The 21,821-nt window shown below is 38.0% G+C and overlaps 1 protein-coding gene across 1 annotated transcript; it reads right to left on the reverse strand.

Moving 5' to 3' along the window:
• Positions 1 to 120: 120 nt before the first annotated feature.
• On the reverse strand, positions 121 to 9,377 carry pdzd11 (PDZ domain containing 11). The gene is made up of 8 exons (XM_019256217.2): positions 9,345 to 9,377; positions 9,114 to 9,196; positions 6,140 to 6,323; positions 4,856 to 4,953; positions 3,976 to 4,116; positions 3,768 to 3,866; positions 2,457 to 2,517; positions 121 to 1,845 (listed from the first exon to the last, which is right to left on the reverse strand). Exons 4-8 carry the CDS (start codon positions 4,946 to 4,948, stop codon positions 1,811 to 1,813), a joined length of 429 nt encoding a protein of 142 aa, XP_019111762.1. The 5' UTR covers positions 4,949 to 4,953; positions 6,140 to 6,323; positions 9,114 to 9,196; positions 9,345 to 9,377; the 3' UTR covers positions 121 to 1,810.
• Between the last annotated feature and the right edge of the window lie 12,444 nt (positions 9,378 to 21,821).

The following is a 21,821-nucleotide window of genomic DNA, read 5'->3' on the forward strand; positions in this document are numbered from 1 at the left end:
AGTCAATCTCAAGAGAAACCAACCTACAAAGGGGAACAAGTTTGGCTGCTTATACCAGAGCAAACCGGGTCCATTTCCAGCTTTGGTCCAGCCTCTTCAAGTACAAGGACAAAAGGTTACTAGAGTTTAAAATGTTTTATTTCTTTTTAGTGTCAGTGTCATGCTCTTTGATGAAAAATGCTGAAAAACAATTATCCTATGTTCATCAGATGGAAAACAAAGTTATTCCTTTTTATAAAAATGATTAGTGTACAAAAGAATAAGACAGTGAGATGCAACAGATTAATTTACATCAGTCTCCAAACGTTTAAAACAAATGATCTAACCACATACTAGCAGTAACATCCACAAGTATTCAACTTGTTTTCTATAAATGTTCCCTCCAATACATGTGGACTTTATGACGAAAGCTTGTATCTGCAGATTGTCCTGAACCACAGAGGCTAAAATGATAAAAGTACCTGATAAAGTCTTGAGTTGGAATGAATTGCTGCTACTATCAGATTCTCCTCTTCACCGAGATAAAAAACACCTTATTACAGGTTTTCACCACTACAGTAAGATCTGAGGCACAATGTCCTATTAAACAGTTTGGCACCTCAGTTTATATATCAAAAAACTACAGTATGATTCAGCCCGGGAGCAGTTCATGTAATGTAATGCATGAAACATGAAATGGATGGTTGACAGTGTTAAAATACTGCTGATAGCAGTCACTGAAATATTTACACAGCTTAATACTTTTCCACACAATTAAAAAAAAAAACAACTAAATATTTTATATTTTCGAATTATTTTTTATCTACCAGAAGTCTTGCACTATAATTTGCTCTTAAATATCTAACACCTTGCTGTCTTTGTACCATACGTGTCAGTGTGTACTAAAATCCAAGTCATATGTACATGTTCATTTCTTTACACATATATACACTCAGTTGCCAGTGTGAGTACACATAGCTACAACTAATGCAGCCTAGTAAAACAGTTCTGTAATAAATATTATGTTATAATGTTCAAATTGTGTGTGTCAAACTGTTAGAGAGCAGAGGTGCTGAGTCAACAGTAAGGTCATTTTGGAGCTTGTGGTTTATGGTACTTTTAAAAAAAACAATATTTAGTCTACCCCTCATTAATATAAACTGGGTAGACACAATATAAGAAACATTAAAAGAAACTACAGAACTGCGCTTGAGAGCTCCAGGAAAAGTCAGTAAGTTGATGAAGTCAAGTGTTTTAAAACAGTTTCAACATAAAAACCTAATGGGGACATTATCGCTGGGTTGATGTATTGGATAGAATTAGCTAGGCATAACTAATCAACTACCAACTGAGTGTATGTATATGTATATATATATATATATACATGACTCTACTTTATATCAGTGTCATCAAGGCAAATTTGTACAGTAGGGTTTGAGGAAATGCTTAATCAAACAATACAGGCTCTATAAATGTTATGCCTGACTAGAAAATATGTATCAGTTACATAATTTATCATTTAAAATGTCTACTAAGCTTCTTCCTTCACTTCCTGTGAATACACCCTGATGCAGTAGAAATCATGTACCACATTGGGGAGTATCTGGGTGACAGAGGAAACCGAGTATCTAACAGAGTATACGTCACCTTTACATGGAGCAATTTAAATGAGTCTATTTGTCATACATCAGGCATCTTGAAGCGGAGACAGAATGGAGGCCAGAGTCTGTGGGAGGAGGGTGATGACGTGCAGTGACGTGTCCGTCAACATCTCGCTCTCTCTTCTCTCTCTCTCGGGTCTCTCTCTCTCTCTCTCTCTCTTTGCCGCCACCTAATGTACAGTCCTCTCCTTCTGCCTTTGGTAGTCTGATAAAAGAACACACAGAGAACAAGCTTACAACGCTGAAATGGATATCATTATATAATCTCCAACCAGAAACATCTGATTCAGTGACTCCAAAGACAGTTTTCCTCATATTGGAGGTATGCAGTGCAAACAACAGCTGGTGCTGCTAAAGGTTTGTTTGCATCAGTAATACAAAGCAAATAGCAAGCCTATATTATAAATCACAATCAGTCAAAAGACACACAAATGTCTAATTTTATATAAGTCAAACTACTATATCTATATGTCCATATAGACAAACTCAATGGGGCAAAAATACTTAAAGTTTAATTACACATTATCAAACATGCATTATTTGCGTTTTAGACACAATTATGAAGAAGATTTTATGATAATAAAAGATCAAATGACTAGACTTTTAAGATCTTTTTAATAGCAAACCCACCAACCAAAAACAAATCTGAAGCCTCATGCCAGAAACCATTACATATTCTCAATAAGCATAGATCATTCTTAAAACAGAGTTTTGGAGGCAGTCATACATATTCTACATTAAAAACATCTGTAAGTAATCTGCAATGTGTCCCTCAAACAGTCATGCTTTTGAATTGATTTTATAAGTATGACTTACTGTAGGGAAAGAAGCGAACCCTCATCAGTATTTCTCGTGCAGTCTTCAGAATCTCTACAGCCTAGAGAGGAGGAAGAAAGTGGAAAGTGGAAGCTTGTTAACTTAAGGGGTGAACTGAAATTGTCATGATTTTATTTTGAATTTGGGAACAGGAAAAAAAGCTACTGCAATGATGTGCGTGGCATAGTAATAACGTAACTTGATTAATATTATTCGCACAAACAAGTAACTACAGCAGAGGTTGGCTTCAGGGTGGTAAATATATTTGAGTTTCATAAATCGAGCCTTCGTTTTATTAGAAAACATCGTGCCCCGTGGCAGACAGAACTGCACAGTGAAAGCGAGAGAACAAGAGTGCGCATTCAACATTAACCTCATAATGATAAGTAAGCAAAAATCAGTTTTGTTTCCACTTTAACTAATTGCATTCCACTATGAAGGCTACCACCAATAAAAACTGTTACGCCAATGCAACAAATGCAAAACAACTCATGGAAGCATTATTTACATACATGTGTTAAGATATTGTCAGGAGCACAGGGAAGACTGAGAATGTTTACAGAGCACAGCATGGATGCTTTCTGTATTTTCTACATTTATTATTGCTTTCATAATTGTACTACAATTTAAATAACAGCTTTTTGGAGAGAGCACTGATCTAAAAGTACCACAAAAGTTTCCACACAACGCTCACACTCCTAATATGTTTAACATTAGATTCAAAGTTTTGACCATTTGACATACATTTACATGTTTCTAAAGGAATTCAAATAAAATTAAAAGATTTAACTGTAACGTTTTGAAATAAAAGCCACTGATGTTACTGATCTAGAGCATCATAAATCATGACAAATCTAGTCTTACTGCTGATGCTATGTCTATCTTTATGTTTCCACTGTGCCCTTATGTTGTAGCAACGTTGGCTCTTGCTGGTTTTGGTCTGAATTAATTTGTTTTTAATTAATTAATATGCTCTTTTGTTATGCTGGTTGAATGCATGCAAGGCTGATAAAGCAGCCCTCTTTGGCCAGTTGAAAATATGCTCAACCTTTATAAATATACACAAGACCTGTGCTAACACTATCTATTTAATTTTCTCCACATTCTGGAGTGAGATTGATAACAGATATCTGTTAAAACTGCACGTTCTCTATGCTCGGTAGGATTACTTGGGCCTGTCGTTGTAGGTATGCAATGAAAATGGTATCAACCAACTAGGTAATGTGAATGGAAATGTATTGAAACAACAACATTCCATCAGTACTCCTCTACATACTGTAAAATATGAAATCTGCTGCTGGTCTGACTTACTCTTGAATGCTCTATATCTTGGAAATCAACCTCATTCACAGAAAGGACCTGGTCTCCCTCTTGAAGCCCCGCTCTGTGGGCATCTGAGTCTGGGACCACCTGCACAACACACAAAAATTTAATGTCACAATGTTTTGATATGCAAAAAAATAGTCAGCAGCACAACAAGTATGAATGCCACTAAAAAAAACACCCAAACTACAAACACCTTGGATATAAAGATTCCCAACTGTGACGCCTTGCCGCCTCGGATGTTGAAGCCCAGCTGCGCCCCTGGAGGTTTCTTCAACACAACGGTACGAGGAAGGAACTGGGTGAGCTCATTGTTGTAGTCCGGTTGATGAACCCGCTAAAAATGTACAAAGAAAAAGAAAAGCTGACAATGCATTACCAGAATGATGGCATGATATCCAGCATGAGCTTGATTCTTCGTTCATACCTCTTGTACTAAGTGATAAGAGTTACAATTCGGTGAGAATTCAAACCCTGCATGGACATCACACACCTAGAGATTAGGAACATACTCGTGTTTTACATATTTTGTGCAAAGGTGAGTCAGCAGAAAAGTTAGATATATTGAACATGAAAGGTAATTCATCTTGGAAAGAGATGATTACTTGTTTGATTTTTACAGAGCTTTCAACTCCGTCACAGTCTTCACCTTTGGTTTCGTATGCAAATGCATCCTGATCTTTCTTTGGCCGTCCACTGACGGTTTTGGTCTGACAGGTGTTCATATAATCTTTTGTCCAGGAAGAAGGACACGCAAGCAGTCAAAATGTCGACTGGGAAAGGCGTCAAAGTCACTGACCAGGAGTAGGGAGACAACCGGAAAAAGATCAAGGAGGCCATTCACATCCAACACCAAAGACCAGCTTTAAACAGTGGCAAGGGTTTGATCTCAAACTCCAGATATGCTATATGTTATTAATTGACAGTTTCATACTTGTGATGACAACTGAGGAATCTCCATCTCCCACTGAAGACCTGAAGACGCTGTTAAAAGCTGGTATTTTGGTAGAGTCTAATTTGTTAAAGTTATATACAGGTTAAAACACAAACTGTGATTCTACTAATGTGTGTCATACCTCCTGTGGAGGTATCCATGCTGGGGGGTTTTCATAAGAAGGCAGGAATACCACTGGGAGCTGGTAATCATCATAAGGAATTTTCTGATCCATTGTTTCTGAAAACAAAGAGGACATTGTTGTTAAAAGTCGTGATAAACCAGATCTTATGGAACAAGAGGCAAAAAGTTGAACGCACATAACAGACGACAAGTTGATCTTCAGTTGGGATTTTAACATCAGTGCTGAGGAGACCCAGACACAAACGACACACCATTATCTGTCTTGGTCCTCTGACAAGATTCCACCACATGTGTGCATGTTAAAAAACCGATTGATGAAAAAATACTTTCCACAGGACATAAAACGGTCTTCACGTACGTCTCATCATCTAGTCCAGAATGCAGCAGCTCGGATTCTACTGACTCTTACAGACAACATCCATCATTTCATCAGCAGAGCTGCTGACCACTGAGACCAGTCTGCAGCCTTCAGGCGTGCCAAAGTCAGACTCAATCTGAAGAAATCTAAACTAAAGCTTGATCATACTTTTGCCATCAGGGCCCCTCAACTTTGAAACAATCTGCCTGAGGAGATAAGTGACTTTAATAACTTGTTTACACATTTGTAGAGACTGCTTTGATGTGATGTCTCTCTTTATTAAAAAACAACACAATTGTTGTCTTATATCTATTACTTTTATGACTTTACTGTCTTGTATTTTTTATAGGTCATACTTTTTTTTTTTCTTTTTTTTCTTTTTTGCCTGAGTTTTGTGCTGCTCGTCTCTCAAACAAAATTTTTAAAAGGTGCTATGTTTTTGTCTTATGATATTATTGATTAATTATGATTATTATGATAGTAGTATTATTATTAACACAAATACATCCTACAAACATATAAATACAGGTAACTAATATCTTCCCGGTAACGTGATTACAGACTAACATTGTGTACAATGTTTGTTACAGCAGAAAAACGAGCCAGCAGACCAAAACAAACAGGTTACACATCCTCTACTAGTTAAATGAAGTCAGTTCACGAAGACTAAAGCTGCTGGCACGATGCAGACCCTGAATAAAAGTGAACATATGTTTTAATGAACATCATGAATCAGCTGGTGAAGTTTAAAGAGCTTCAGCTAACGCTACAGTTAGCTCAGGAGCTAACTTCCAGAGGCTTCGCTGACTTCTTCACGGCTCGTTTTAAAACTACAGTTTAATTTTAACATATAACTATCGAGATACTGAACAACCTGTGGATATGAAACCGAGTGACAGCCGTAAAGACAACAAATGATCTCACCTGCCAGTCTGAAGAGGAGCAACAAACACTTTGTTTCTGGTGTCCAGCGGTGACTGACGTCAGGTGAGACACCGCCACCTGCTGTCACGGAGTAGTCATGGCAACGTGCATACGTCACAACGTACTTCTTCTCTGAGGTTTCCCGGCAGCCTGCAGCCTCTCAGTGCTGCACTGCTGCCACCTACTGGAGGAGTTTTGAACCATGTGTCACCCCCAGTTAGTGTCCAAAGCTTTTATACTGTCCTTTTTAGTCTAGCTTTCACTTAAACTCTATTTATTTATGTCTGTTTATGCATTATTGTTATTTAAACTGTTCCGTTAAAAAACTCTCTTTACAAACCCAGTTGCACTTTGTACAGTCAGTTGCTGTAAACTATATAAACTGTTTACACTGTACACATCTTTTATTTTTGATAGGTCACACTGTTTATATTGTTCATTCTGTTTATACTGCTATATTTATACTGTTTATATATTTTAGATTTGCCATTTTTTTCTTTGATATTTTTTAACTTGTATATATTTTTTTTATATTTTATATTTCATGTATATTGTCATTTGCACCAGGGACATGAGGGAAACACTATTTCAATTCTCTGTATGTCCTGTACATATGGCAGCACTGACAATAAAGCTGACTTCACTTTACTTAATTTATCATTATAAGTATTTATTTACTTAGAAAGTTTATATATCTATTTATATATTTTAACATTATATTTAAATGTGGAGGAAAAAACAAGGCACAAATCCCAAAAATCTACAATAAGAGTCACACCATAAATCTGATGAACAGGTGAAGGTGAAGGCAAAGGAGCCTGCTCCAAGTCTCCAGGACAGTCGGGCAGTGGATGCCAAGAGTGGGCTAGTGGCTAGTTGCTGTAATCATTCCCTCTGTTTTACTATCTTGCACATGAGCATGGTTTAGAGTAGTGTACATAACATTCATACTAATTTAATTTTAGTACTTTACTTTTACATTTATATGCCATTATTAAGGTCAGTCAACTCGTCTCAGCACCAGAATTTGCTGCTAATCTTCATTGTCTTTTGCCCTTTTCCTTGATTTTCTAGGATGTTGGTCATTTTCTTCAGGCTGAAGCTTAACTCAAATCTCAGCACCACTGTTTCATCAGTATCGGTGTCTGTATCAGTATTTATATACAAATTGTGATCTTCCCATATCCACTGGCATATTAGCATCTTTCGCAGGTTTCCTTATCAGAAATCAGAATCAGAATCAGAATTATTCACAAGCAAGGATGGGGCAATGTCCCCAACTTTGTGAAGAACTACGTAAGCAAATAGCCCAACAGTTTAAGAACAATGTTTCTCAAGTACAATTGCAAGGAATCTAGGGATTTCATAGTATTATCAAAAGATTCAGAGAATCTGGAGAAATCTCTGCAGGTAAGCGGCAAGGCTGAAAACCAACATTGAATGTCCATGATCTTGAATCCCTCAGGCACTGCATTAAAAACCGACATCAGTGTGTAAAGGATATTAACACATGGGCTCACAACACTTCAGTTGTTGTCAGTTAACACAGTTTATCGCTACATCTACAAATGCAAGTTAAAACTCTACCATGCATGAAGTCATATATAAACAACACCCAGAAACACCGCCGGCATGCAGGGACCATTCATGCTGAAAGGTACACAGGTTCTGGAGCAGCATATGCTGCCATCCAAGCAATGTCTTTTTCAGGGACGTCCCTGTTTATTTCAGCAAGACAATGCCAAGCCACATTCTGCACGTGTTAAAACAGCGTGGCTTCGTAGTAAAAGAGTGCAGGTATTAGACTGGCCTGCCTGCAGTCCAGACCTGTCTCCCACTGAAAATGTGTGGCGCATTAAGAAGAGCCAAATATGACAACAGAGACCCCGGACTGTTGAGCAACTGAAGTTGTACATTAAGCAAGAATGGGAAAGAATTTCACCTATAAAGCTTCAACAATTAGTGTCCTCAGTTCCCAAACGCTTATTGACTGTTGTTAAAAGGAAAGGTTATGTAACACTGTGGTAAACATGCCCTTGTCCCAGCTTCTTTGGAACGTGTTGCAGGCATCAAATTCAAAGTGAGTCAATATTTAAAAAAAAACAAAGTTTGAACATGAAATATCTTGTCTTTGTAGTGTATTCAATTGAATATAGGTTTTTATTTACGTATATATTTAGGTATATATTCTGTTTTTATTTACGTTTTACACAATGTCCCAACTTCATTGAAATTGGGGTTGTACTATTCACTAAGACCATCTTATTGGCTCATAACAGGACATGCCATTCCCTCCTGCCCATACCCATCTTTTTACACATTTTTATAATCGCCAAATCACATCTTTCTACGCAGATTCACTTTTTTAAAACTCTGCATGCAGTTCTCCGTACCGACATGTAGCTCAACAGTAGAGTCTTACATCCAAAATGTAATAAATAGCTCCCTGCATAGTACACAGCACGCTGTTAAAGGTAAAAAAAAAAAAAGAATGGACGTGAACAGATGGGTTCACTTCTCCCTTGCATAGTTGCACTAGGTGTGGAAAACTAGTCAAGTGTTTCCTCTTTTGGAGCAGAGGTACAGCACGTCTCTGCGGTATTTGAATAGCAACACATTTGCCACAAACTGGAACATTCTTGAACGTAAGGTCATGAGGTCATTAGGTCAAAAAAGGTTCAACTTCATTACAACAACCGAAACACCTGATACACGTCAGAAGCCAAAACTAACACTTTTTATATGATGGCCATAACTATCACTGATAACAGCTTATCATTAAAATGAAACTAAAGTAGTTCCTGTCATGTAATATAAAATTATACATATCCACTATGCATATACATACTGTGCTGGAGAGCTACAGATATAGAAATACAATAGTGCTGGTCAACCTTGTCTTGTGGTTTCATCTACATCACACCTAACGTCTTCTCTTGCAGAACACCTGCAGAAAAATTTTTTTTTTGCATACCTGGTCCATCTCTGGTAATCTGCTGCAGATATATCCAGACATCCAGCATTCATTGCATCCAAGAGGGACATTTGATCATGTGGCTGATGATGAGGAAAAGAATAAGGAATTGAACATAAGGTAGACAGAGAGGCTGCATCATGCTGAGATGAACTCTAAACCAGCCTGTGACTGGAAGAAAAACGCCACGTTGTCCCAGAGAGGTATAAAATACTCTGGATTCTGCCTCACCTGGCAAGATTTTCAATTAAGTCATCCAGGAATGTAAAAGGTGCTCAGTATTGTATATCACTGTTAGGAGTTTATGCATTTTTTAGATGTAGATGCAGCAGAATCTAGCAACATGCAGAAGTCTTGTTTTGTGATTTGAATGTAAATATTGAAGTTTTGACAATATCATAGAAGCAGGTGCAGGAAAACAGTCCATGACATTTGAAAGACATAGTCTTTGAATGCATTTTGTGTAAAATTAATAGTATAGCTGAATGCATGTTGATTTCTGCTGCTCAGACTGTGTTAAGAGTTTTGAAAAAGCAGTATAGGGACATCTGACCTAGCAATCATAAAAGAAAAACGCTCAACACCTCTTCTACATCAACACGGTATTTTCTCCAGTATGTCCTCTTTACTTGTCTATTTTTTCTCTTTAGTAGCTACTGAATTATATTTAGTAATAGATTGTAATCGTCCAAGAGCCTTATTGTACTCAATCATATTTATATATTGATAGCTCTAGACAATCATTTTCTGACTGAAATGTCCCTGTTTTCCACACCTGACTTCTGTAGTCAGTGATGTAGAAATATTTACTTTGCATAAACCGCTCCCTCTGGTTTCTTCTTGGTATGATGGTGCTTCTTGGAAACCAAGATAAGATCAAGGCCACATATGCGCCCTGGGCGAACCCCCTAAATACTGCAATCACCAATGTCTTCTTTTCAGTCTATACTTGTCTCTGTTCTTCTGTCTCACATCCTCTGATCCTGCTTTCTGATTTGTACTTTGTTACATTCTCTCTTTACTTAACCTTTTTATTTTTGTCTTCTGCGTTAAAAAAAGTTTGTTCCTTCACTCTTCTTTGTCACACCTCCACCTTTTGTCTCGATACTTCATAGCCACCTTTAGCAAGCAGCACTGCAATGATTACCTCCGCAGTTACAACACTTTGGTCTCACTCCATCTCCACTCCTGGCATATCTTTCCTTTGAGCTCCTTATCTGCATGCCAAAATTCCTGCCAATAAGAAAACCTCATACGCTGTGATATTGATTCTTTTATACTGTATTTCACAAGACAAAGCTACTTTGGGAGAGTCTTTGCTATAAACTCTTTTTCTCAGCTACCCTTGTCATTTTATTTTGTATTTTATTTTATTTATTTATTTATTTTTAGCAATTTTAACTAATAGTAGTGATCTAAACTTTTCTCATCTCAGCTTGCATTAATAGTGACTATGATTGTTGTCTGTTTATCTAGTGACAATGACATTTTCCAGTCTCATCCATACTTTCAGTCCTATTGACTTTTTTTTTCTGAAGCTGAAGTGGTTTATGTCGGCTGATTGTGGAGGCCAAGTCATCTAATGCAGCCACTCTCACTTTGTCAAATAGCCCTTAAATAGCTTAGAGGTGTGTTTTGGGTCATTCTTTTGTTGAGAAACCAATAATGGTCCCTATAAGCGCAAACCAGATGGGATGGTATGTCCCGGTAGGATACAGGGTAGCAATGTTGAGCTTGTAACATTAAAGTGCTTTACATATTCAGGAGCATCAAAATTATAATCAAGCAATAAAATATAAATTATTATAAAATGTATAATAGTAGTACTTTACTATCTGACCAAGAGGGCAAGTTACTGCTGCATTAGATGAACTTGGCCCTCCACAATCAGCCGACATAAACCACTCCAGCTTCAGAAAAAAAAAGTCAATAGGACTGAAGTAGATGAGACTGGGAAAAATGTCATGTCACTCGATAAAAACAGTGTAACAACAACATCTATGTCACATTATGCAGCTGAGAATGAGAAAATTTAGAATCAATACTATCAGTTAAAATTGCTAAATAATAAATAAATAATAATAAAAAAATAACAATGACAAGGGTAGCTAGAAAAAGAGTTTTAGCAAGACTCTCCCAAAGTAGCTTTGTCTTGTGAATACGTATAAAAGAATCAATATCACGCGTATGAGGTTTTCTTATTGGCAGACTTTTTGGCATGCAGATAGGAGCTCAAAGGGAAGAAATTGCAGGTGTGGAGATGGCAGTGAGACCAAAGTGTTGTAACTGCGGAGGTAATCATTGCAGTGCTGCTTGCTAAAGGTGGCTAGGAAGTATCGGGACAAAAGGGGAGGTGTGACAAAGAAGAGTGAAGAAGGAACAAATTTTTTTTAATGCAGAGACAAAAATAAAAAGGTTAAGTAAAGAGAGAAGAACAAAGTACAAATCAGAAAGCAGGATCAGAGGATGTGAGACAGAAGAACAGAGACAAGTATAGACTGAAAAGAAGACATGGTGATTTGCACAGTAATTTAGGGGGTTCGCCCAGGCGCATAGTGGCCTTGATTTATCTGGTTTCCAAAAAGCACCATCCATACCAAGAAGAAACCAGAGGAGGCGGTTTCAAAAGTAAATATTTCTACATCACTCAGACTACAGAAGTCAGGGTGGAAAACAGGACATTTCAGTCAGAAAAATGATAGTCTATCAATTGTATGATTGAGTAAATAAGATTCTGGACGATTACAATCTATTCTAAATATAATTCAGCAGTACTAAGAGAAAAATAGACAAGTAAAGAGGACATACTGGAGAAATACCGTGTTGTGTAGAAGAGGTGTGTGAGCGTTTTCTTTTATGATTGCTAGGTCAGATGTCCCTATACTGCTTTTTCAAACACTCTTAACACAGTCTGAGCAGCAGAAACAACGTGCATTAGCTATACTATTAATTTTCACACAAATGCATTCAAAGACTATGTACTTCAAATGTCATGGACTGTTTTCCTGCACCTGCTTCTATGATATGTCAAAAACTTCACATTACATCAAATCACAAAACAAGACTTCTGCATGTTGCTAGATTCTGCTGCATCTACATCTAAAAAATGCATAAACTCCAACGGTGATATCAATACTGGAGCACCTTTTACATTCCGGATGACTTAATTGAAATCTTGCAGGTGAGGCAGAAGCCAGAGTATTTATACCTCTCTGGGACAACGTGGCGTTTTTCTTCCAGACACAGGCTGGTTTGAGTTCATCTCAGCTGATGCAGCCTCCTGTCTACCTTATGTTCAATTCCTTATTCTTTTCCTCATCATCAGCCCATGATCAAATGTCCCTCTTGATGACATGAATGCTGATGTCTGGATATATCTGGAGAAGATTACCAGAGATGGACCAGTATGACAAAAAAAAAAAATTCTGCGTGTTCTGCAAGAGAAGACGTAAGTAGGTGTGATTAGATGAAACCACAAGACAGTTGACCAGCACTATTGTTTCTACCTGTGAGCTCGCTCCAGCACGTATGTATATGGCTAGTGGTATGTATAATTATATTACATGACAGAACTACTTATTTCATTTTAATGATAAGCTGTTTCAGTGAAGTTATGGCCATCATATAAAAGTGTTAGTTTTGGCTTCTGACGTGTATCAGGTGTTTCGGTTGTTGTAATGAAACTTTTAGTTGACCTTTTTGACCTATGACCCCCTGACCTACGTTCCAGAATGTTCCAGTTGTTGCAAATGTGTTGCTATCTCAATACCGCAGAGCGTGCTGTACCTGCTCCCAAAAGGGAAACTTACTAGTTTTCCACACCTAGTGCAACTATGCAAGGGAGAGTGAATTCCCATTCTTTTTTTTTTTTTACCTTTAACAGCGTGCTGTGTGTACTCTGCGGGACCGGGCAGCACTGTTCCACCAACAGCTATTATTTATACATCGTTATGTAAGATCTGACTGTTGAGCGACATGTCGGTACGGAGGACTGCATGCAGAGTTTAAAAAATGATCTGTGTAGAAAGATGTGTTGTGGCAATGTTAAAAATGTGTTAAAAGATGGGCATGGGCAGGAGGGAATGGCCTGTCCTGTTATGAGCCAATAGAAGTCTTAGGATGAACGTAAACACCCAATTCAATGAAGTTGGGACATTGTGTAAAACTTAAATAAAAACAGAATAAATGGATTGCAAATCCGTTTCCAACCTATATTTAATTGAATACACTACAAGACAAGATATTTAATGTTCACTATAAATTTGTTTTTTTTTAATATTGACTCACTTTGAATTTGATGCCTGCAACACGTTCACAAGAAGCTTGGACAAGGGCATGTTTACCACAGTGTTACATCACCTTTCCTTTAACAACAGTCAATAAGCGTTTGGGAACTGAGGACACTGAATTGTTGAAGCTTTATAGGTGGATTCTTTCCATTCTTGCTTAATGTCCACCTTCAGTTGCTCAACAGTCGAGGGTCTCTGTTGTCATATTTGGCTCTTCTTAATGCGCCACACATGTTCAGTGGGAGACAGTCTGGACTTGCAGGCAGGCCAGTCTAATACCTGCACTCTTTTACTACGAAGCACGCTGTGTTTTAACCGTGCAGAATGTGGCTTTGGCATTGTCTGCGAAATAAACAGGACGTCCTTGAAAAAGACGTTGGCTTGGATGGCAGCAATGCTGCTCCAGAACCTGTGTACCTTTCAGCATGAATGGTCCCTGCACGCCGCGGTGTGTTTCTTGTTTCTGGGTGTTGTTTATATATGACTGCATGCAGGTAGAGTTTTACTTGCATTTTAGATGTAGCGTAAAACTGTGTTAACTGACAACAACTGAGTGTTGTGAGCCCATGTGTTAATATCTTTACACACTGATGTTCGGTTTTAATGCAGTGCGCGGATGGGATTCAAGGTCATGGACATTCAATGTTGGTTTTCAGCCTTGCCGCTTACGCGCCGAGATTCTCCAGTCTCTGAATCTTTTGATCATATTATGAATCCCTAGATCCTTGCAATTGTACTTGAGAAAACATTGTTCTTAAACTGTTGGGCTATTTGGCTACGTAGTTCTTCAAAAGTGGGGACTTGCCCCATCCTTGCTTGTGAATAATTCGTTCTGATTCTGATTTCTGATAAGGAAACCTGGAAAGTGCATATGCCAGTGGATATGGGGAAGATCACATTTGTATATAAATCCTGATACAGACACGATACTGATGAATGATAAAGTGGTGCTGAGATTGGTAGCTTCAGCTGAAGAAAAGGACCACACATCTGAAAATAAGAAAGGGCAAGAACAGGAATGAGATTAGCATAACGGTGTGAGACGATTGTGACCATATACGCCTAATAGTAAAAAACATTAAATTAGTATGAAATGTTTGTACACTACTACTATACACCATGCTATGTGCAAGATCGTAAAAACAGAGGGATGATTTACAGCACTGCCAACTAGCCCACTCCTTGGCACTCCACTGCCGGACTGTCTGGAGACTTGGAAGCAGGCATTTTTGTCCTTTGCCTTCAGCTAGCTAAAATCACCTGTTCATCAGATTTATGGTGTGATCTTATGTAGATTTTTGTGATTTGTGGCCTTGTTTTTTACCCTCCACATTTAAATATAATTTAAATATCATAAATAATTAGTATTAAAACTTTCTAAGTAAAATAATACTTATAATGATAAATTAAGTTAAATGTGACAGTCAGCTTTTATTGTCAAGTGCGCCATTGTACAGGAACTACGAGAATGAAAATAGTGTTTTCCCTCAGGTCCCTGTGCAATGACAATATACATGAAATATAAAATAGTTAAAAAATATATACAAGTTTAAAAAAATATCAAAGAAAAAACTGGCAAATCTAAAAAATAAAACAGTATACAGATAGATATAGCAGTATAACAGAATGAACAATAAAACAGTGTGACCTATCAAAACAAAAAGAATGTGTACAAGGAAACCGTTTACCAGTTTACAGCAACTGACTGTACAAAGTGCAACTGGGTTGGTAAAGAGGTTTTTAACGGACAGTTTAATAAAAATAATGCATAAACAGACATCACATAAATAGAGTTACAGTGAAAGCTAGATCTAAAAGGACAGTCTAAAGCTTTTGACACTAACTGGGGTGGACACTGGTTAAAAACTCTCCCAGTAGGGTGGCAGCAGGCCAGCACTGGAGAGCTGCAGCTCCGGGAGAAACCTCAGAGAGAAGTACGTGTGACGTATGCACGTTGCCCATGACATACTCCGTGACAGCAGGTTGGCGGTGTCTTCTCACCTGACGTCAGTCCATCGCTGGGACACAAGAAACATGTTTGTTCCTTCTCAGCACTGGCAGGTGATGAGCATTGTGTGTCTTTGGCTGTCACATCTGTTTCATATCACCAGGTTGTTCAGTAATCTCGATTATTATATAGTTTAAAATATTAAACTGTAGTTGTTAAACGAGCCGGTGAAGAAGTAGCGAAGCGTCTGGAAGTTAGCTCCTAGCTACACTGTAGCGTTAGCTGAAGCTCTTTAAAACTTCATCAGCTGATTAGGATGTTCATTACAAACATATGTTCACTTTATTCAGGGTCCTGCATCGTGCAGCATAGCTTTAGTCTTTGTGACTGACTTCATTAACTAGTAGAGGCAATGTGTAACCTGTTGTTTTGTTTTCGTTGCTGGCTCGTTTTCTAATGCTTTGTACAGGTATCAATGTTAGTCTGTATCCGTTACCGGGATCTATATGAGTTACCTGTATGTTAGTATTTTGTAGTGAGTTGTGTAATATATAGTCGATATATTATAATAATATATCATAGACAAAACATAAGCACCTTTTAAAAATATTTGTTTAGGACGAAGACGAGCACAAACTCAGGCAAAAAAAAAACGAAAGAAAAACGAAGAAGTATGACCTATAAAAAAATACAAGACGATAAAAGTCATAAAAGTAAATAGCAATAAATAAGAACAATTGTTTGTTTTTTAAATAAGAGATGACATCACATCAAAGCAGTCTCTACAATGTGTAAACAAGTATTAAAGTGCACTTATCGCCTCAGGCAGATTGTTTTTCAAAGTTGTAGGGGCCCTGATGGCAAAAGTAATGATCAAGGCTTTTAGCTTAGATTGTCTTCAGATTGAGGTCGACTTTGGCACGCCTGAGGCTGCAGACCTGGCTCAGTGAGGTTCAGCAGCTTCTGCTTATGAAATGACGGATGTTGTCTGTAAGACGTCAGTTAAAATCCGAGGCTGCTGCATTCTGGACTAGATGACTGAGACGTACTGAAGACTGTTTTTATGTCCTGTGGGACAAAGTATTTGTTCTCACATCGGTTTTTCTAACATTGCACACATGGTGGTGGTGGAATCCTTGTCAGAGGACCAAGACAGATATATCTGGGCTTGTCGTTTGTGTCAGGGGGTCTCCTCAGCACTGATGTTCAAACCAACTGAAGATCACTTTGTCGTCTGTGTTGTGCGTTCAAACTTTTGGCTCTTGGTTTCATAATGATCTGGTTATCACAACTTTTAACAACAATGTCCTCTTTGTTTTCGAAACAATGGATCAGAAAATTCCTTTATGGAATGATTACCGCTCCCAGTGTATTCCTGCATTCTTATGAAAACCCCCGCAAGCTTGGATACCTCCACAGGAGGTAGACACAAATTAGTAGAACCACACTTTGGTTTAACCTGGAATAACTTTAACAAATTAATTACTCCCCCCACCCACCTACCAAATAACCAGCTTTTAACTTAACGCGTCTTCAGGTCTTCCAGTTGCGGAGATGGGAGATTCCCTTAGTTGTTCTTTCAAAGTATTGAAACTGTTCATTACACATTATAGCAATCTGAGTTGGATCAAATGCACTGTAATGTCTTGGTGGGGAATGGCTTGCTTTCCGGTTGTCTTCCTACTCTCGGTCCCGTGACTTTGACGCCTTTCCCATCGACCTTATGACTGCTTTGCGTTGTTCCTTCTTCCTGGACAAAGAGTATATGAAACACCTTCCAGCACCAAAACCTCAGTGGACGGCCAGAGAAAGATCAGGGATGCAATTTTGCATATGAAAACCCAAAGGTGAAGACTGTGATGGAGTTGAAAGCTCTGTAAAAATCAAAACGAAGAATCACCTTTTCCAAGATGAATTTCCTTTCAGGCTCCAATATATCACTTTCTGCTGATCCTACAACCTTGCAAAGCCAAAATTATGGTAAAACACGGTAGTTCCTAACTCTAGGCGGTGGTGATGTCCATGCAGGGTTTGAATTCTCTACCGTTGTAATCTCTTATCACTTAGTACAAGAGGTGTGGAACGAAAGAATCAAGCTTCAGTGGATTCATGCCATCATATCTGGTATGCGTTGTTCCGCTTTTCTTTTTTTTGTACATTTTGCGGGTTCATACAACCGGACTTACAACAATGAGCTCAACCCAGTTTCTTCCTCGTAACCGTTGTGTTGAAAAAGAAACCTCCAGGGGCCAGTGGGCCTTACACATCCCAGGCGGCCAGGCGTCACAGTTGGGAATCTTTTATATCCAAGGTTTTGTAGTTTGGGTGTTTTTTTTATGGCAATTCATACTTTTTGCTGCTGACAGATTTTTTTGCATATCGCAAAACATTGTGACATTCAAATTTTTTTTTGTTGTGCAGGTGGTCCCAGACTCAGATGCCCACAGAGCGGGGTTTCACGAGGGAGACCAGGTCCTTTCGGGAAATGAGGTTTGATTTCCAAGATATGAGATTCAAGAGTAATCGACCAAGCAGCAGATTTCAATATTGTAGTCAGTATGTAGAGGGACATCTATGGAATTGTTGTGTTCAATACTTTCCATTCACAATTACCGTTGGTTGATTACCTTTCATTGCATACCTACAACGACAGGCCCAAGTAATCCTACGAGCATAGAGAACGTGCAAGTTTGAACAGATATTCCCGTTATCAATCTCATCCAGAATGTGGAGAAAATTAAATAGCATCGTGTTGCACGTCTGGTTTATATTTATAAAGGTTATCATATTTTCAACTGAGCCAAGAGAGGGCTGCTTTATCAGCCTTGCATGCATTCAACAGGCAAAAAAATAAAACGAAAGAGCATAATTAATTAATTAACAATCATAAACGACCAAAACCAGGCAAGAGCCAAGGTTGCTACAATCTAAGGCGACAGTGGAAACATAACGATAATAACATAGCATCACCAGTAATGACTAGATTGTCGATATTTATGATGCGCTAGATCAGTACATCAGTGGCCTTTATTTCCAAAACGTTACAGTTAAATCTGTTCATATTTTATTTTAATCCATAGAAAACATGTAAATGTAGTCAAATGCGTCAAAACTTTGAATCTAATGTTAAACATTGGGTGGTGAGCGTTGTGTGGAAACTTTTGTTTGTGGCTTAACTTTAGTTCATTTGCTCTCTCCAAAAAGCTGTTTATTTATTAATTGGTAGTACAAATTATGAAAGCACCATAATAAATGTAGAAATACAGATAAGCATCCAATGCTGTGCCTGCGCTGTAAAACATTCCTCACGTTTCTCATTCGAACTTGTCTTTTCGTTTCTGGTCCTGACAATGATCTGAACACATGTATGAAAATAATGTCTTTCATGAGTTGTTTGGCTTGTCTTGTTGTGCATTGGACGTAACAGTTTTTTATTGGTGGTTGTTACTAGTCGGGAATGCAATTAGTTTAAGAAAGTGGAAAACAAAACTTAGTTTTTGCTTTACTTATCATTATGAGGTTAAATGTTGAATGCGCACTTGTGTCTCTCGCTTATCACTGTTGCAGTTTCTTTGCCCACCGGGGCACGATTGTTTTCATAAAACGCAGGACTCGATTTATGAAAACTCAAATATATTTACCACCCTGAAGCCCAACCTCTTGCTGAGTACTTGTTTGGTTGCTGTTGAAATAATTTAATCAAGTTACGTTATTACATCTTGCCCACGCACATCATGTGGCAGTACTTTTGTTTCCTGTCCAAATCAAATATAAAATCATGAACAATTTCAGTTTACCCCTTAAGTTACAAGCCTCCACTGTGCCACGTTCTTCCTCCTCTCTGAGCGGCTGTGTAGATTCTGGAAGATGCACGAGAAATACTGATGAGGGTTCGCCTTCTTTCCCTACAGCAAGTCATACTTATAAAATCAATTCAAAAGCATGACTGTTTGAGCAGACACATTACAGATTACGTACAATTTTAAATGTAAGAATATGTATGCTGCCTGCCAAAACTCTTGGTAAGAATGATCTGATTCGTATTAGATAAAGGTAATGGGTTCTGGCAGTGGGCTTCAGATTTGTTTTTGGTTGTGGGTTTGCATTAAAAGATCTTAAAGTCCTAGTCATTCTTATCTTTTTTATCATAAAAATCTTCTTTCATAATTGTGTCTAAAACGGCAAATAATGCATGGTTGATCATGTGTAATGAAACTTTAAAGTATTTTTCCCCATGAGTGTTGTCTAGTATAGGACATATAGATTTAGTAGTTTTGACTTAATATAAATTAGACATTTGTGTGGTCTTTTGACTGATCGGGATTTATAGAAGTAGCCTGCCGTATTTTGTTTGTATTCTGGTTGCAAAACAAACCCTTTATCACACCAAAAACATGATAGTCTAGATTTATGCTTGTTGTTTTGCACTGCATACTCCAATATGAGAAGGAAAACTGTTTTGTGAGTCAATGAATCAGATGTTTCTGGTTGGAGATTATATAATGATATCCATTTCAGCGTTGAAGCTTGTTCTCTGTGTGTCTTTTATACGACCCAAAGGCAGAAGGAGAGGACTGTAAATTAGGTGGGCAACGGCAAAGAGAGAGACAGAGAGAGACCAAGGGGGAGAAGGAGAGAGACGAGATGTTGACGGACCACGTCAACTGCACGTCATCACCTCCTCCCACCAGACTTGGCCTCCTGTCTGTCTCCCTTCAAAGATGCCCTGATTGTCATGACAAATCGGACTCATTTAACATTGTCATGTAAAGGTGACGTATACTCTGTTGAATCGTTCTTCTGTCACCAGATACTCCCCCAATGTGGTACATGATTTTCTAACTGATCTGCATCAGGGTTGTATTCACAGGAAGTGAAGAAAAGAGCTTATGTAGCATTTTAAATGATAAATTATGTAACGATACATAATTTTCTCAGTCAGGCATAACATTTATAGAGCCCTGTGCGTGTTGAATTACGCATTTCCTCAAACCCTAGTACAAATTTGGCCTTGATGGACCTGAATAAAGAGCTCTCATATATATCACTCATATACATACACTCAGTTGGTAGTTGATTAGTTCTGCCTGCTAATCTTTCCATCATAATACCCAAGCCAATAATGTCCCCAGTAGGTTTTTATGTTGAAACTGTTTTAAAACACTGACTGCATCCAACTACTGACTTTCCTGAGCTCTCAAGCGGCAGTTTCTGATGTTTCCTTTTAATGTTTGCTTATATTGTTTCACCAGTTTATATATGATGGGGTAGATACGATAAATATTGTTTTCCGTGAACCAAAACGCATCCATAACTGACACTCTACTTGATGACCTCGCCTCTAACAGTTTGACACACCCAATTGTAACAATGTATAACATAATATTTATTACCAATGTTTTACTCAGGCTTTTCATTAGTTGTAGCCATGGTACTCACATGGCAACTGAGTGTATATAGTGGTAAAATGGAAAACATGTACATATGACTTGATTTAGTAACACACGGACACGTATGGTACAAGACAGCAAGGGGTTACATAATTAAGAGCAAATTTGTGCAGACTTTCTGGTGTAAAAATAAAATGTCGAATAATATAAAATATTAGTTTTTGTTTTTTTTTTAATTGTGTGAAAAAGTATTAAGTGTGTGTAACTATTTTCAGTGACTGCTCCGCAGTATTTTACACTGTCCCAACCAATCCATTTCATCATGTTTCATGCATTACATACATGAACTGCTGCCCGGGGCTGATGATACTGTCGTTTTTGATAATATAAACTGAGGGTGCCAAATGTTTAAGGAATGTGGCCCGAGATACCTTTACTGTAGTGGTGAAAACCTGTAAAAGGGGTTTTTTTATCTCGGTGAGAGGAGAATCTGATAGTAGCAGCAAATTCATTCCAACTTCAAGCTTGTATCAGGTACTTTTATCATTTTAGCCTCTTGTGGTTTCAGGACAATCTGTCAGAATTACAAGCTTTCGTCATAAAGTTCCGACTGAGTTGGAGGAACCATTATAGAAACAAGTTGAATACTTGTGGATGTACTGCCGTGTGGGTTAGATCTTTGGTTTTAAAAGTTTGAGACTATGCTATGTAAATTAATCTGTTGCAGTCTCACTGCTTCTTCTTTTTGTTTCCACTAATAGTTTTTTATAAAAGGAATAACTTTGTTTTTCCATCTGACCGAACATATGATATTGTTTTCACACATTTTCATCCCACCCAAGGCAATGACACTCGACCACGAAAAAGAAATAAACATTTTTACATACTCTACGTAACCTTCGTCCTCTTTACTTGACAGAGGTGGGACCAAGCAGGAAATGTGACTCCGGTTCCTGACTCTGGTATAAGCAGCCCAAACTTGTTCCCCTTCTGTAGGTTGGTTTCTCTTGAGATGACTGTCAGAGGAATTGCAGTCATGACAGTGTCACATACCCAAAGGGTGTCACACCTCTGTGAGGTT

This window comes from Larimichthys crocea, chromosome I (assembly GCF_000972845.2).
Source record: "Larimichthys crocea isolate SSNF chromosome I, L_crocea_2.0, whole genome shotgun sequence".
Taxonomy (NCBI): domain Eukaryota; kingdom Metazoa; phylum Chordata; class Actinopteri; family Sciaenidae; genus Larimichthys; species Larimichthys crocea.

Bases quoted from the DNA above. Each gene is read 5' to 3' on its own strand.
- pdzd11 (XM_019256217.2), bottom strand. From the start codon at position 4,948: ATGGATCAGAAAATTCCTTATGATGATTACCAGCTCCCAGTGGTATTC. The intron at 3,867-3,975 runs GTGTTTGTAGTT...TGTGTTGTGCAG, and splicing joins TGGGAATCTTTATATCCAAG to GTGGTCCCAGACTCAGATGC. The intron at 1,846-2,456 runs GTAAGTCATACT...TTCTTTTATCAG, and splicing joins GGTTCGCTTCTTTCCCTACA to ACTACCAAAGGCAGAAGGAG.